Source organism: Nipponia nippon, unplaced genomic scaffold (genome assembly GCF_047370975.1).
Source record: "Nipponia nippon isolate SJK-2023a ecotype South Korea unplaced genomic scaffold, ASM4737097v1 scaffold_1, whole genome shotgun sequence".
In the NCBI taxonomy this organism is placed as follows: domain Eukaryota; kingdom Metazoa; phylum Chordata; class Aves; order Pelecaniformes; family Threskiornithidae; genus Nipponia; species Nipponia nippon.
In genome coordinates this window covers 38,295,001-38,309,657 of record NW_028262290.1, presented here as the reverse complement: position 1 = coordinate 38,309,657, position 14,657 = coordinate 38,295,001, and the positions used below count along the sequence as shown (strand labels likewise).

The 14,657-nt window shown below is 48.7% G+C and overlaps 2 protein-coding genes across 4 annotated transcripts in view; one reads left to right on the top strand and one right to left on the bottom strand.

Annotated features, from left to right (window-relative positions):
• The window catches only part of TRIM55 (tripartite motif containing 55), a 39,445-nt gene extending 30,392 nt beyond the window's left edge, over window positions 1-9,053 (top strand). For all 3 annotated transcript variants that reach the window (XM_009471645.2, XM_087752211.1, XM_087752220.1), the window contains one exon: window positions 6,539-9,053. In XM_009471645.2, the coding sequence (XP_009469920.1) occupies window positions 6,539-6,658 (120 nt within the window). In that variant the 3' untranslated portion in view covers window positions 6,659-9,053. The remainder of the gene's footprint in view (window positions 1-6,538) is intronic.
• Window positions 9,054-9,131: 78 nt separating this feature from the next.
• On the bottom strand, window positions 9,132-10,429 carry CRH (corticotropin releasing hormone). The gene is made up of 2 exons (XM_087752230.1): window positions 10,132-10,429; window positions 9,132-9,680 (listed from the first exon to the last, which is right to left on the bottom strand). Exon 2 carries the CDS (start codon window positions 9,663-9,665, stop codon window positions 9,132-9,134), a length of 534 nt encoding a protein of 177 aa, XP_087608356.1. The 5' UTR covers window positions 9,666-9,680; window positions 10,132-10,429.
• Window positions 10,430-14,657: the final 4,228 nt, after the last annotated feature.

Here is a 14,657-nt window from a genome sequence, read left to right as displayed (position 1 = left end):
ACATAAATATGGGAATTGTATTTCCTTTGTCTCAAGTAACAGAAGAAAGCTGCTCTCTCGCACCATTCTCTAAAGCTGTTTTCACCACTGGTTCAAGTGTCTGGACCTTTGGATCCCATGGAAGATGGGCAGATCCTATACTGAGCTAGCTGAGCTGTTATCTTCTGAACTATATTTGGTCTCTTTAAGGTCATTACGTGAGACATTGCATTAGACATTAACCACATAATGTTAATTGCAATATAATGAAAATCTATTGAAGAAAGGCATTTCCTCCCAATGGACTTTTAAAATTCATTACTGACCACTATTAAGAGAGTGTCATATCTAGTGCTGTGACTGATGGAGCTTATCTGTGCATATTATTTTGTCTGCCACCATATGTATTTCCGTGGCAGGTAATTGTAGCAACTATTTCAGAAAATATTGTGTTGGTTCCCGCTAATAAAAAGAAAAGATCCATACAAAATAAGCAGCCTCTTAGCTTGAAACAATATTGTTGTGGTATATGTGACAGCTGCCAGGTGTTATGCTGAAGGAGCTAGACTGCGTAAAAATATGAAAACAAAATGCTTGAACTAAAGTTTAAACTATTTAAAAATAACCTGTTGTGCTCCCTTTGTTTCTGCTGCCTGGAAGTGTTGAGTGCCAGAAGTGTAACACTTGACATTTGAGGCAAACACAGCCTACAAATTCTGTGATGGCTTTGCGACCAGCTATCATTTTTTAATCATGCCTGTTCTTGTCAACAGTGGGGGTTGTTTCTAAACAAGCCAGCTAAAATATCAGAATTAACTTTAATTTTTCACTCGCTTTCTGAGGCTACAGAAACTGTAGAAGCAAGAAGCTTGTATTTTCACTGCTTCTCTCTCCAAACCTACATTTTCTAACAAATTCACATTCTTGCTCTCCTGCTGGATCAAGAGGAGGCAGAGAAGGCATTGGGTAGTTCACATGCCTCTAAGGGTATAGATCCATTTTTTTCTCTGGCAGCAAAGGTGCTTTAGGAGTTTCTTGCCAAATGGCCCTGCTTCTTATTCCTGCCCAGATGCCACCAGTCACATGGCATTTGTGCTGAGGCAGCTGTTTGTTGGGCTGTGTTGGAATCAAATCAGTCAAATGGTCCAGGTTTAAAAATATCTTCCTTCACCTCAAAAAAACAACAAAAAATTGATGTAATTCCAGTGACATTCCCATTCTTAGCACAGCCCTGCAAACAGCTGCAGCAATGCAAACGGACAGTGAACCATGGAGGCAAAGCGGGAAGAGGTGGATGGGGAGCCGAAGGGCAGGACCTCCTTTGGTTAGTGTTGTTGGTCCAGAAAACATTCATATAACTGCACAAAAGGGCTATTTATAACCAAGCAGTGCATCCATGTGCATAGTTGTAAGAGATAACCCCCTTTCCTAGGCCATACTGCCTTCTAGTAAACGACATGCAGTCTTTTCTCACTTATTTCACTGTAAATCTAGACCTTTCTCATTAATTCAGTCAAAAGAGAGACCATGATTCCACAAGATGGTAAATACAGTTTTGGAGAATTCAGCACTAGGTCAGAAATAACATACTTAGGTGACACAAAGTGTTCAACTACTACAAATTCACTAGGTAGAACCATATTTGTTCAAAAAATGTGAGGAGGTCATTTTTGCTTTGCCAACAAAGGCATAATCTATTTTCCTGCGGCCAGTATAAAACCAGCATTTTTGTTTTCTGGTTAATTACAAAAAATTGTGGTAGTTTAGTCATGCTCAATCTGGATAAAATATACTGGTGGGTGATCTACAGTCCTGGAGGAAACAACCATTTCAGCCCTCATTTCTTGTATTTCTCACATGTCCTTGCAAGTTGGTGTGATATAACCTCTGAGAGGGCCATTATAACAATGGTTTCTCCAGATTCTACCTTACCAGAAGTCATCAAAAATAAGCAAAAAATGGCCAAAACAAAAACCAAACTGAAAAAGACTATGAACACCCTTCACCTTTCCTTTCCACTTTTGTGGTGCTTAGGGACATGGTTTAGAGGTGGACCAGGCAGTTAGGTTAACAGGTTGGGCTCGATGACCTCAGAGGTCCTTTCCAACCTTAACGATTCTATGATCTTCTATGATTCTAAATTTAAGAGTTACTGATATTGTAAAAAGTTATAGTGCAGTCAAAGTTCTCAATTCCTATCAAGCAGTTTTCTGATATCCTGAAGTATTTGGCTGGAATCTTTTTTGTGTAATTACTTAAAAGCCAGCTTCAGTCTAACCCAGTCACCAAGAGTATCTCTAGAGTCAGTAAAGAGAAACAGGTACCTCCAGAGGGCAATCCACCCTATAGACACTTCTTTTAGGATGGGACAAATCACCCTCTGGTGGTGCCTTTCTCTCATCACTCCCATTAGAGGGGATGAATGCAGTTTTCTTGAGTGGGTATCTTATTTCTGGATGACCGAAGTTTGGTAACATGGATCCCAGTCTTTGTACCTAAAGGCTATGGAGATTAGTGGTGGTAAAGCAGAAAACAGCGTGTGGACTTCATTGTGTTTCAAATATCTAGAAGGCCTAGCCTGCCTATTTTCCCCAGCATAAATAGGATAATTGCTGGGCCCTAATAAATGAAAACATTATGACAAAGCCATCCCACTCACCCCTTTCCTCCCCTCCACACCCTTTACAAGTACCTTATACAGATTTAAGTAGTGCTCTGTCAAAGGAAGCAAATGCTGAAAGGTGCTGAATACCTGCAACTTTGATACGACTCATCAGGTTAAACACTGAGATCCTTATACTGTTTATTCATGCAAATTCTAGTATTTCAGATGTTAAGGAGTGCTGAATAGCTGCTCAGTGGGAGTTGTGGTTGCTCAGCACCTCCAAAGAATTGGCATGTAAACTCCAGCCTGGACTTCGCTTATGGGAAAAACAAATCCAACCATCAGTCATGCAGGGTGTGCTTCCCTCCCCGCTTCATGAGCTGGCCTGGTGAAAATTCCTGGTGCTTATTGAAAACATTATCTGATGTCACTCGACACCACAGGGGAAAATATAAATCAAAGTGTAAGTATTCAGCACTCTCTCAGCATTGGCCTAATGCAATTAATGTAATCTGAGGTAAACACTTTAGTTATTCCTTATTACTGTTAGGGACCCAAATCAAGGGTTGGGACTTGTTATTCTAGGTAATGTGAAAAAACAAGCCCTACCCATGAGATCTCCAAGACTAAGATAAAGCTTGGGTAGAAGCTTAACAACAGTTACCTAATAGCAATGAAGAGACACAATGAAGTGTTGAATCTGAACCGTCTGAAAGGCATGTGGCAAGGGCTGTGCCATGCTCAGCAGAAAGCTTTTCTCTGGCAGCAGAGTAGGGCTGCGGTAACAGGGAGAGCGAGGTAATCCGGGATGAGATTGCAAGCATCTACAGGGGGGTCGGATGCCCAAATGCCATTGACACTGAGGGGACCTACTGCTGCTTTCTACCTTTCAGAATCACCTGCTGGTTCAAAAAAGTTGTTTTCTGTAAAAATTTACAGCTGAAATCTTTGTCTCAGACAATCCCAGCACACTGTATAACTCTGAGTTGTGTGGGCTGCCGTTGGAAGAGGGGAACAGACTTAATAACGTGGACAGCGTTGCTCCTGGCACCTTTTGATGGTCTCTTGCCTCGCACGAGGATAGCGTACCTCAGTTGCTGTATGACTTAGAGCACAAATACTAAAGTGTCACAAGTGTGAAAACACAAGTTTAAAAGCCAAGGAATGGCCCTATTTTCAGTTTTGTGTTTGCTTCACTCCCAGATGGGTGTGATGGCAAATGGTTGCTCTTGGAAAGGCACCCAGAGGTGTTGCAGACTGGCAGCCTGCTGAGTCCAGCGAGGTGCGGGGACTAAATGCTTCATCCAGCCAAACCCAGTGGGAATACGTTGGAGCTCCAACATTGTTTTGCTGACAGAGGAAGATGTCATCACAGCAGAATATGAAGGAGTTAACACATTATGAAACACAGTTTTGGCAGGGATGCAGACAAAGATTGTTTTGTTTGAAATGCAGTACCAGCAGTGTTGGTTAACAAGGTAATGCAGTCACCTAGCCAGTCCCAGTCATTACATTGTGCTTTATGTTTCTAAAGTGTTAGGTCCAAATCCTATGAAACAAGCTACTTAACTTTAAGCCCATAGATAGTTTTTTTCTTCAAATTAAAGCTTAGTTTAATGGATATGCCTGGATAACGGCTGGTTGAAATAGCAAGTGGAAGTGCTAAAGGAAGCCCACCTTGCACAGGAAGAGAAACGACAAGGTGCTGGTGTGGTTTTAAGTAAAAAAGGATAAAAATACAGGAAATTATTTTTTTAAACCTCTTGCCAGTCCTATTCCTTTGCAGGGTGAGGAGAAGTAAGGAGGGCTGTCCAATGCCTGCTTACACACACTGCTGAGGGCTCAGTGCACAAAATTGCACAACCAATTTCAAAATGACTTTTAGCTAGTCCAGGCACTCCAGCTGTCCTTCCAAAAATAAAAGGCAAAATTTTCAACATCACAGAGGACTAATAAACCACCTACGCACCTGCATCCACCGAGATCAAGAAAGCGCAGGATCCCTTACGACTCAGAAAGTCTAGCCACGTATTTACTGCTGATCCCTGACTTTTGTAATCGGGGTTGGAACATGTCAGCTGAAAGATTTGCTGAAAGAGAGGCAGCTCTTCTATAATCGGGACTCAATTAGCTACGTGCCTTTTCAGCTGAAGATCTGGCCCCGTGGGCCCAATTCTTTACAACACTTTTGCATAAGCCTGGGAGATGGCCCTTCTCACCAGCATTGCTGAAAATGGACTTCTGTATTCAAGTAGGCAGCTGATTCTCCCAGATTTTGCACCATGCTTGTGCTCTCATTAAAGTACATGATAAAGTTAGCAAGCAAAAGCTATACTCTTCTGCAAGATCCTTGGCCATAAAAATCCTTTCTGAGCCCTCTATTTTGCAGTGACTAGCAGTGAGGGCCTTGCTTTGAAAATATGAATCTAAGTCAACGATTAGTCCACATTTCAAATATTAAAGCAGATTCTCAGTATGTCATTGGAACAAGTAGGGCTGTTCCAGTCTAGAGCAATTGAGGGTCTGCATCTAAAAAAGGAGCTATGAACTCTAATTAGATATAAAGAAATAGGGAGCTACTTTTTTCATACCTCCATGCTGTCTTGTCTGTTGGTGTCATGACACTCAAATAGGTAGTAACTGGAATGAAGCCCAGTAGCCAATTTATACTTAACATACCATTAGTTCTTACTAATTCCTGTGGTACATTTTAACTTTAAGCGCTTACAAAAATGCTTAGGAAAATCATCCATCCCGTGCTTCAGTTCCTCACAAGCATCCCTGCTTCATTGTTTGTTCCTGGATATGTCTTTTAGCATCACTGCTTTGGTAACTTTCCATTTTAGGACAGTATTATAAATGATTGAGATGTGTTAAAGTTCAGAGGACCTTGTCATTTTCATGCTTTGTCACTTTCCCTCTATCAAGTATAGCATCTTGACATCAAATAGTTCTCCTGAGATCACGATGAAGTTCCCAAAGTAAGGTGAAACCCGGCACAGAGAAGGCTGGCAGCATTGGCTATTTTCATTTTAAGAATGTACAATAATGTATGTGCATATCTAGGAATATAGAGGGAAAAAAATCCCGTCTATTGCACGTTAAATTGTGATTTTAATGGTGAAGACACAAGGCATCCCTTAGCTACCAAATCACCCATTTTTGTATATTTTATCTTTAATAGGATTTCTGATACTATCACAAAGCTGTGGTCTTCATTCTTTGCCAAAGGGATCTCAAAACACTGGAACTAGTGAAAATATTTCTGTATATCATACTGGCCTGCTAAATATTCAGCTAATTTAAAAAAATAGTAATAATTCCTGTGATTAGCAGCTGCAGCATATCATGTCCAGATTCCTCTTTTTACTGTAAGCGTAGGATACCTGTGCAAACAAAAGCAAAATTTGGCCTGGGATATAAGCTTCTGCTTATACCTCTGTATTATTTATTTCCTGTTCTTGGGCTGAGTGAAACTGAAGTGAAATAAATATCAAAAGATTTTAAAGAAGAAAAAAAAAAACACATCCAAGGCAGATTTCCTGACAGCAGAACAAGTATCATTTTGAGTGGCAATGCACTGACAATAACTTTTGGCTTTGGTCCACATCAATCTGGAGGCCCGGCTACACAAGCCAAGCTGGCTCGGGATCACTTCTAAACAGGCAGTTATCACCTTTGGTGATATTCCAGAGGTCCAAGTCAGGACTAAGCCCTTTGCACAGGTGCGACACGCTCACCCGGCATAACCCTGCCTCCGCCGTTGTCCATGGCAAAAGTCCCTCTGACTTCTCTGGCGTTAGAAGTCTGGCTGACCTCCCCAAATGTTCATGCTCCCTGCCTTTCCCCCTCTTTCCCACTTCATTCTGGTTTTCTGCGTGTTGTGAAGTCTTAAGGATTTTAATGCAATTTGTCTTTTCCTCTTCCATTTGTCAACCTTTCCTTACTTTACAGACTGGTTCTGAACCATCCCCTCAAGGACGAGTGGAGGAAACTCCCGTGAGCAATGAGAGGGGTGACGAGCCGGCTCGTCATGTCTTCTCCTTCTCCTGGTTGAACTCACTGAATGAATGATGACTCACTCCGGCTGGCTTCTGGTGTGCTTCTCCTCGGAGGGACCGCGAGCGCAGGCAGCCTGGCTGCAATCAACAAAGAAACTGGCCTGGAAAGGGACATCCAAGCAGGTTTCATTCCCAGGAACTCAGTTGACCTCCACATCATACCCAGCCCTTGAGATGACAGAGTCCTAAAAGGGATGGGAGCATGGGGACAAATTGCTATACTGTATCGTAGTCAGAGTGTTTTCCAATAATTTCTTGTTTCCAAGGGGAAAATAGCATCACTACAGCTGTAGGCTGAGCACCGCTAATGTTTTGTTATTCACTTTTTGGCGTGTCCCTGTGTAGGTATAAATGCTTCACCAATGTTGTTAGCTAAAATGCTGGTAAGATATTCACTAGAAGCATCCTCTGCCAAGACAGTGTTTCTCCTCAGTACCCTCCTGCGTCCCAGCTCGTCGGTGCTGGTGACTTCGGTGACACTATCGTGCCCTTGGCACCCCCAAGTCGGGGCTGTGTCTGAGCACCTCCCTGCAGCCACTCCTGGTCCCCATGGTACCAGTGCCTCCCCGGCTGCAGAGGCTGAACGCGGGAGGGGAGAGGGAAGCTGCCATCCCTTCCTTTGCACTCGCCCTTCCTGCTAAGCCACAACAACAGGTTATTCGTAGGGAAGGTGCCCAGCAGCCGGGAGGAGGAAGATGCACACGCCAAAAGCACTGGCCACCCCCTGCATATGGATGCGAGACGCAGCTCTGAGCGTGTGGGGCAGATGCTAGAGCGCTGCCCGCCTCTGTCCAGCCATAATCTGTGTCTACGTCTTCTCAGTCACCCGTGCGTGTAGGAAAAGGGGCATGTTCTTGCATGAAACCAGGATGCAGTGAGGTGGTCACCAATAATAATTCAAGGTTTAATTTGAAGGCCCTGTGGTGTGCTATAGAAAAGGCAAATGACGAATGTCCTCTTCTGTGTGCATGGCAGATGTGGAGCTGTCTAATGAAATCAAATTTGTGTCTTAAAAGAAGCTCTGCAAGATGTACCGAAGGTGACACACTGCAAGTTTTGTCACTGGGGACAGGGTGTCAGCACTCAGTAGTGTTTAAGAGAGATTGGTGGGTTGCCGGCAGTGCTCGGTGCCATGGGAGACCAGGTGTCAAGCTCCGCGCTAGGGTTAAGTGTGGATCTCTCCAGGATCCCAGAGCCAGGCCCTAAGCACACCGTTTCGGCAGGGGACCGTGCCAGGCCATGGGGCTGTGCCGCGCGCCAGCAGGACGGGGGACGGGGGAGCAAGCAGTGCAGACGCAGCGCAGCGCCCGGTTAGCAGGCTGCGAGGGGTCAGCCCCGCTCCTGGCCAGCCCTCGCTGCAGGGCTGAGTCACATCAACCCTCATTTGTCTCCGTTTCCCCTGGAAAACACTCCTGCGGGAGAAGTTTTGGAGGGCTGCATAGATGAGGTCTGGACAAAGCTTTGAGACTCAGCCCAGAGCGAGCGCCGCTCCGCACCAGTACCACCACCGCATTGCCTCTGGCTGCTGGAGCAGCTTTTCCCTGGGATGTGGTTTGGGGTGAGGGATTTCCTATTTTCTCCCGCTCACCCTGGAGGATTTCCCCCCAGTTCCTCCCGGGAAGTTTCTCCACAGGCACCACCAGCCACCTCCCCAGCGCCCCTGGGAGGGACCCGGCTTGGGCACCGCCGCCGGGCCGGGGGCAGCCAAAGCGGGGAGGACCCTGCCCTTTTTGGGGTGTGGGGAGGACGAGCAGAGCCAGAACGAAAAGACAAAAGAGGTCGGGGCACGGCTCCGGGAGAGCCTGCAGGGACGGGGAGGGGGGTCCCCGGGGCCAGGAGGGGAAAAAGATGGGGCAGGGAGGGGAAAAACATCCCCTGGGGTGATTTAGAGGTCCCAGCGGCTCTGGGTGTCCGCAGCCGGGGGTGCCCACCCCCCCCGCCCCGGTAGCGCTGAGGGAGGGGGAGCAGCCCTCAGGCAGCTAGGCAAGAAAGTCTATCCAGCCATGGTTACTTTGCAGCTTTTATTAAAAATATAAATATTAAACATTCTCTTACACAACAAAATCGACCGAGCGCTGAAAAGATGTTTTATTGTGAAAATGTTTACAGGAAAAAAGTGGCTTTAAAGTAGCTTACAGAGATTCCCCCTCCCACCTCCCTGCCCCCAGCAGAAAAGTTACCTGTCTTCTTGGCACCATTGCTTCCAATGCTCACAGATCCCTACGTAGCGATGGCACTAGAATAACTGGGAAATGGAGAAATAAATAAAGGTAGGGGAAGTTACGGACGACACTCGTGTTTCTGCACTTGGTACACGGTTGTGCATGCTAGTCAAGGGACAGAGGCTGTTCGGAGCACACCCTTCTAGGTTTAAAGCTATATAAAAATAAAGAGATGACATCAGAGCAGCACTATGGTACATCGGACGGTGTAATTATTCTTGTGCTAATTGCGGAATCTCTTTGGCAAGGCGGGGAGGGGCCGCTTCACTTCCCGATTATCTCCATCAGTTTCCTGTTGCTGTGAGCTTGCTGCGCCAACTGCTCGGCTCGGGCCATCTCCAAGACTTCTCGCAGGAGGTGGAAAGTCAGATCCAGGGAAATAGGGGGCTCCTCGGACCGCTTCTCCCTCTCCACGGCCTCGCCCTCGGCCTCGCCCTCCGCGGGGCTCCCCGGCGAGCGCTCGGGCAGCTGCTCCAGCTGTTGCACCGCCGCCCGGACAAAGTTGCTGGCGGAGGCTGCGGGCTGTAGGTGGCTGGTGCTGCCGGAGGAGGCGGAGAAAGAGCCAGCGGGTCTCTTGTTGAGGTTGCCCAGGCGCAGGAAATACTCTTCTCCCATGCGGAGCAGGACGGGCAGAGTTTGCTGCTGCTGCTGCTGCTGCTGCTGCTGCTGCTGCAAGAAATCTGGCGGGCGCAGAGCCCCGCGGGCGGCTACCGGGCTCTTGCTGAGGGCTCTGCACTCCTGGCAGGGCAGGAGGGCGACCAGCAGGATTCCCGTGGAGACCAGCAGCGGGATCTTCATGGTCGGGGCCCAAACCTGCGGGGGCAGACGGGGGGTGGCGGGGGAGGTGGGGGTTACACAGCCGAGCCGCGGCGGCGGGGAGGGCAGCGCGGGGCCGGGGAGGGGGCGCAGCCCGCCGCCGCGGCCCCGCTGCTGAACCGCGCCGCTCCGCGCCCAGCCCCGGCCCGGCCGATCCCCGCCGTCGGGGCGGCCGCCCTCCGCCGAACAGCCCGGGGACGGGACCGGCCTGAGCCCCTGCGGAGCCCCACGCCTCTTCTCCCACCCGGGGGGTGGGAGGGTGCGTGGGGTGCCTGCGGCGGGGCGGCCGTCCCCAGGAGCTGCGGGGTGCGAGCGCCCGGCTCCCCGCGCCTCCCCGCTCCCCGCCCGGCCGGGGGAGCTCCCAGCCTCCCGCCGGACGCCGGGCTCAGCCCCCCGCACCGCACCGCACCGCAGCCCGCTCCGCGCCCGGGCACGGCCCCGCACCTACCTGGGGCGGCGGCGGCGGCGGCGGCGGCGGCAGGGCAGGGCAGGCGGCGGGGCGCGGCGGGGCTCGGCGGTGCCCGGCGTCCCTTCCTCTCGCTCTCCCTCGGAGCCGGCTCCTGGCGAACTTGGGATCAGATTTGGTCCTAATCAGAGCCGGGGCGCGGGATTTTTATAGCTTAGACCCTCTCCTGGAATCACGCAGAACTTGCCTAATAAGCTGACGCTCTCCTGACAGCCCGATTGCGTGCCCCGATCCACTGCTGAATAAATCATGGGGGCCCGTCGGAGCGGCGATGGGCCGAGTTTCGCTATCGCAACCCCAAATCTCACGTCCAATTATATCAACAGATATTTATCGCCTCTGCGGTGACGTCAGCCGGGCCGGGGGCCGGGGAGCAGGGTGCCCCCCCCCACCCCATTGACAAAAATACTTGAATGAGATTTCCTAGCGGGCGCGTACTATGAGAGGTCACTCCGGGGGAAACTTTCCACTCGCGGACCGGCCCGCGGGGAGGGACCCGACCCACCCGGGACCAGGGCTGCCGTCCCGGGCGGCGTCCTTCGCCCATCCCCGGAGCTCCCCGGACCCCGCTCCCCGCCGCGGCCGGCCGGCGCGGGAGGCTCCGCGGGACGCGGGTTTTGCGTGGATCCCGTCTTTGCTCCGCACCCGGGGCCAGCCCGGGGCGGGGCAGCGCTTCCCCCTGCAAAGCGGGCAGGAGCGCGGCCGAGACCCGCGGGGCAGGGCCGGGGCCGGGGCCGGGAGGGACCGGCGGCACCGCTGACACCGTCAGGTCGCAGGGGCTGCCCGGGGCCCCGCCGCCGGGAAAGGGGGCGGAAAGCCCTCGGTGAGCTTCCCCCGGGGCCGGGGGTGCCGCCGCCGGGGCCGCCCCGGGAGCATCGGCCGGGCGGGGACCGCAGCCCGCCCTGCCGCCCCGGCCGCCCCCCGCTCCCCCCGGCCCTGCCGCCGCGCTAGCGGCTCCCACTCCCTCCTTCTGGCCCTCGCTTCCCTCCATTGTCTTCTCACTTCTTGCGTGGAGGTAGCAACCGGTCTTTTTTCTTTTTTTTTTTCCCCTTCCTCGACACAACTAGCCGATCTTCCCCACCTCTTCACTCCCATGGCCATGTGTTTCCCTGTTTGCCCTCCTCAGCTAAAGCCCTGCCCTCCAGGGTGTCCCAATCCCATGTTGAGCTCCCTCTGAACTGCTCTCCCACCTCCATTAGGCCCGCAGGCTCCAGACCATGTTCCACCGATGTCTCCAGCTGGGTTGCTTACCCTGAGATCTCCTCTTCCAGGAGGTAGCGCTGCCTATAGAAGCAACTTCTGCCCAACACCCATTGCATGCGTCATGTGCGTTCTTCAGGTTTTGCATCCCATCAGCTTTGCCACCGCATCTCAGGCCTGCTTCTCCACTGCCTCGGTTGCAACATGAATCATGTATGTCCACTTTAAATTGGAAAATTGTACTGGAAACCTACTGGTTTTATCCTGCCTAGACTGTAAATGCTTGGGGTCAGGCACTTGCATGTCTCCCACCACAGTGAGAAGTTTCAGCAGACCACGGAAGGTGGTCATATGCTATCGATGCTAAATCAGTGATGAATCTGAAATCCATTTTCTTAATAAAATAACAAAGTTCAAACAATGTAATATATGAGGTTGGCCACAGCCCGATTCCGAGCATCTCCTTAGGGATGCTATACACTTTAATTTTTGTTATACCTACCTCCAGCCTTGGATGCTGTTGATGAAGTGCCAAAGAATCAGATCGTGTGCATCATAAAGAAACAAACGGAAAAACAAGTAGTAATACCAGAGATTTATCTCTGCATTACCTCTGTTAGCTCAGGCATTCATGAACTGAAATGCGTATTACAACGAAAACAGAACTGAATATATTGTGTAGATAGTCACAGCAGAAGCTATTTGTATGCTTTTAAAGCATGTCAGCACAGCTTGCAGTGAGAAGAACAAGAGGTTCAACGAAACAGGAGCTAAGTTCAATCAGTTGATGGAAAATGCAAGAGGCACTTATTAAACTCAAACCCTCCAGATGTGCTCCGGGGTGGGTTTTATCACAGTGTCTCCATTTTTAGGTTTCATATACCTTTTAAAGACACGAAACCTCTTAAAATAATGTGATCATAAATGTAAAGAAGGCAGCATTCTGATCCAAATACATTTTTTTAGTGTCGTGGGTGAGATCTGAATAAGACATAGAGCTGCATCTCTCCAAATGATTGATGCCAGTGAGAATTGGCTCAGATTATTTTGTTTTTCATCATTTACAGTATTATTTAGGTCCCTTTAGGCAGACGGTTTCGTCCCTTGAAGAGTTACAGGGATAGCAAATAGAGCATAGGAGTGGGCTAGGAGAGCTCCTGCGACCTTCACAAGAGCTGTACAACCTGCCAGGTTCTTCTCCCCGTTGTCCTGACCCCTGGCTCTGAGCAGGGTCTGCAGTGCCTCACACGTGCTTTTTTCTAATCCAGCATGGTCATGTTACCCCACTTTCCCTGTAGATCCTGAGTGATGTGTGAGAGGGCTTGCAACAATTTAAATGCAGGGCAGACTGTGAGACATTTGGAGGTCTTGATAATGAGGAATATAAAATATCACAGATAGATACACAAAACAAAAAGTAGTTCCCTGAGCACTTCAAATGCAGAACTGGCTGCCCAGGAACATAGCAGTCCTTTCTCCAAAGGGTCACTAGTTTCTGGGTGAAATCTCAGCTGTTACTCCTGAAGGAGATTACAACAGAAGAAACCCTGGATTCTCACCGGAGGGGTGAAAGAGAGAGACAAGGCAGATATCAGGTATATCTGGGTTAGAGTTTTATGTTTAGTGATATAGTTTGAGATTAGCATACCCTTTATAAGAAAAGTATTTATATTTGACTCATTCTGCAAACACCAGGGACAAGTATAATTTTTGCAGTGAATCACAAAATAACGTTGACTAGAAATAAAAAGCGTTAGCGAGGCCCATCTCCTCTCTGTTGACTTGGGCTGGGTGCACGTGCCCTTTAGCCTTAGTGATCTCAAACTCAGGCACCTACTGAAAGGCAATTATAGCTACTCTGCTGAAGCTAATGGAAAGTAGGAGCATGCCCAGAGCATGATACATCCCCTCACAAAATAGTACCTTCAGGCTTCTGGAGAAGCTCACCTCGTTCCTTTGTCTATAAAGGGAGTGCAGACAGCTACCTTAGCCTACTCACTGAATTTTTAGCTAGCTAATGTGAGGCGAGAAGAATCCCCTCCTCACTGATTGACCATAGCAGAGAGATCATGCAGTTCTAAAAACAGCAATACAGGAGTGATGATGTTAAACTGAGGGCATGGCTCTTACCGCAGGTATTTTTGAAGATGTCCAACTGCAAACATGGAAGAAAACACACTAGATGTAGATCAGCTTTCTACTGTGGTGCAATATTCCATTACCACTCTAGCTTTTGTCAGAAGGTGGTAAGGATTTCTGGTACTGTTGCGTTCAGCAAACACTTCCACGTCATCTCGCATAACCACTTAATGTGATCACCATCGTTACTCGGTCCCTGGGATCAGTCTCTAACATGCGATCTTACGTTCTGTGACTATTTCAGGTGAACTCGGTGCGTCTCACCCACTCTGAGGTGCCAGCAGTCATACACTGGCACATCTATACATTATATTTCCATTTCACCCTTTGGTACTCCTGATACTAAGACATCTAAATCTGATGGTCATAGATGCTATGGATTCTAGAGCAATCCAGAGAAAAAGAAAAAAATTCACGGTATCTTACTGCACCTGAAGGTGATAAGTCATTTTAAGAACAAAATACATTTGCCTATTATGCCTCAGCAGACTGAATTTGCCAGACAAATCATAGAGAAGTTCAATTAAAGTGAGTTATAAAAATCAATAAAAATAAATCAATTAAATACAAAAGAGTACCTTCTAGGTCAGGACAAAGAACAAAACTGACAAGGAGCTCAGCTATCTGCCCTTTCTTCTGACCCCAGAAGTCTTCAAAATTATCCCATTCAGTTCTAATTTCTCTTTCAATTTTTCAATGACCTCACCCCAGGACGGGACTCACATGCTCATGTCACAGGGATTTTCTATGGTACATCTCACCATCGTATCAGATCTCCACCTATAACATAACTGGTTCTCCTACGGTCCTGTGAGAGAGAGAGGAAAGCACCTTAATTTCCCAAACTTTCCAGCGGGGAAAAACAACACGAGATGGTGAAGAGGTTTATCCAGTATCCCTCAAGGATTTGTGTACGAGGCAGGACTGAATCTTGCATTTTCTGAGACCAAGTTCATAAGCTCGACCAGAGGACTATTTGCTTTCATGACAACATTTACGCTCCTGATCCCAGACGGCTGCCCACAAGACACAATTTTATGGGCTAGGGGTCCCAGCAGAAGGAAAAATTCCTTGGGAATATCCTCTCGGTTCCACAGTGTCTGGGAAGAACACAGCCGTTCACAGCGGGTCACACACGGGCGGATTTGCAGGGACGGTTTTCCTCCCAA

Bases quoted from the DNA above. Each gene is read 5' to 3' on its own strand.
- CRH (XM_087752230.1), bottom strand. From the start codon at position 9,665: ATGAAGATCCCGCTGCTGGTCTCCACGGGAATCCTGCTGGTCGCCCTC.